General features: G+C 45.0%; 1 protein-coding gene across 1 annotated transcript; it reads left to right on the top strand.

The window, feature by feature from the left end:
* Positions 1–217: 217 nt before the first annotated feature.
* drd5a (dopamine receptor D5a) lies at positions 218–1,603 on the top strand (the record flags this gene model as incomplete). The annotated part of the gene is made up of 1 exon (XM_084446246.1): positions 218–1,603. The coding sequence occupies one exon, from the start codon at positions 218–220 to the stop codon at positions 1,601–1,603; it is 1,386 nt and encodes a 461-aa protein (XP_084302372.1).
* Between the last annotated feature and the right edge of the window lie 219 nt (positions 1,604–1,822).

Below are 1,822 nucleotides of genomic sequence, written 5' to 3'. Positions count from 1 at the left end.
AAAATGCGCTTCACCACTCACTGTGGCGCACCGAACACAAGCTCAGCCTTGACGCAAGAAATGTATCCCAAATTGAAATCTCGTTCTTTTTTCTTTCAGTTTTTATTGATTCAAAATAGAATGGCAGTCGATCTGACAATGGGACTTGGAGAGGTTGATAATCACTGCCCTACCACGTGCATTGAGTGATGGACTGCTTGTTCACTTGAAGAGCCACATGGAGAACCCAGCGAAATACCTCGCGTCGTCACAGGAGAGCCACTCCGTTCCGTTGCCTCTCGAGGAGATAATGTGGAACGCGACCGAATCAGAGGCAACAACCGACGGCAGAAAGGAGTTACTCGTCCGGACAGTGACTGGATGTTTGCTCGCCCTACTCATCTTATGGACATTGCTGGGTAACATCATGGTATGCACTGCTGTGCTCCGGTTTCGGCACCTACGAACTAAAGTCACGAACACTTTCATCGTTTCCTTGGCCGTGTCGGATTTATTCGTCGCAGTCCTGGTAATGCCATGGAAAGCGGTGGCAGAGGTCGCAGGATATTGGCCTTTCGGCACCTTTTGTAATGTATGGGTGGCGTCGGACATTATGTGCTCCACTGCGTCCATCCTCAACCTCTGTATTATCAGCGTGGATAGATACTGGGCCATATCGAGTCCGTTCCGATACGAGAGAAAAATGACCCAACGAGTTGCCTTTGTTATGATCAGCGTCACGTGGACGCTGTCTGTACTAATTTCATTCATACCTGTCCAACTGAACTGGCACAAAGCCAGCGAGGACGAGATCCTTGGAAAGCCCAGTAACACCTCCCTGAGTGAAACAGTGGAGGAAAACTGTGATTCGAGCCTCAACAGAGAATACGCAATATCTTCGTCTTTGATCAGTTTCTATATCCCCGTGGCAATAATGATTGTGACGTACACGAGAATCTATCGGATTGCTCAGATACAAATACGAAGGATAGCTTCCCTCGAGCGCGCAGCGGAACACGCGCAAAGTTGCAGGACCAACAGACTAGAGTGCCAACACCACAATACCTTGAAGACGTCGTTCAAAAGGGAAACCAAAGTTTTAAAGACACTGTCGATTATTATGGGCGTATTTGTGTGCTGCTGGTTACCTTTCTTTATCTTAAATTGCATAGTTCCATTCTGCGACAGAGAGTCGAATGACCACACCGCTGGTCTCCCGTGCGTCAGCGAGACCACTTTTGATGTTTTTGTGTGGTTCGGCTGGACTAATTCGTCTCTGAACCCTATCATATATGCTTTCAACGCAGAGTTCAGAAAAGCATTTGCCAGTCTTTTAGGCTGCCGTAATTTCTGTTCCAACACACCAGTTGAAACTGTTAATATTAGCAACGAACTGGTGTCATATAACCATGATACACTCACCCATAAAGACATTGTGAACGCCTACGTCAATATGATCCCCAACGTAGTGGAATGCATTGACCACGAGGACACCTTTGACAGGATATCGCAATATTCTCACAACATTGAACATGCAACTGATTCTGTTTGTGATTTGGACGACTGTGAGGCAGATATCAGCATCGACCGACTGACACCTTTCACTCCAAACGGATTACATTAAAACTACGTCTATCATCTCGTGCGTAAAATGGTATAAATCCGATATTTGAGATGTTATGTTGTTGTCCTAATTCTGAAAAGTGACGTGTATTGGTGTCTAATTACATAAGAGAAGTTCTATGTTCATTTTGTTCTAAATATTACAGCTTCTTTATATTTGAAGTTCGTGAATTTAAACCAGTTTATCTTGCAATTACTTGACTTGTCAACGCACTGTGTA

The sequence above is a fragment of the Borostomias antarcticus genome (genome assembly GCF_949987555.1).
Source record: "Borostomias antarcticus genome assembly, chromosome: 11".
Taxonomy (NCBI): domain Eukaryota; kingdom Metazoa; phylum Chordata; class Actinopteri; order Stomiiformes; family Stomiidae; genus Borostomias; species Borostomias antarcticus.
The sequence above is the reverse complement of the archived record's forward strand: the minus strand, read 5'-3'. Positions and strand labels throughout refer to the sequence as shown.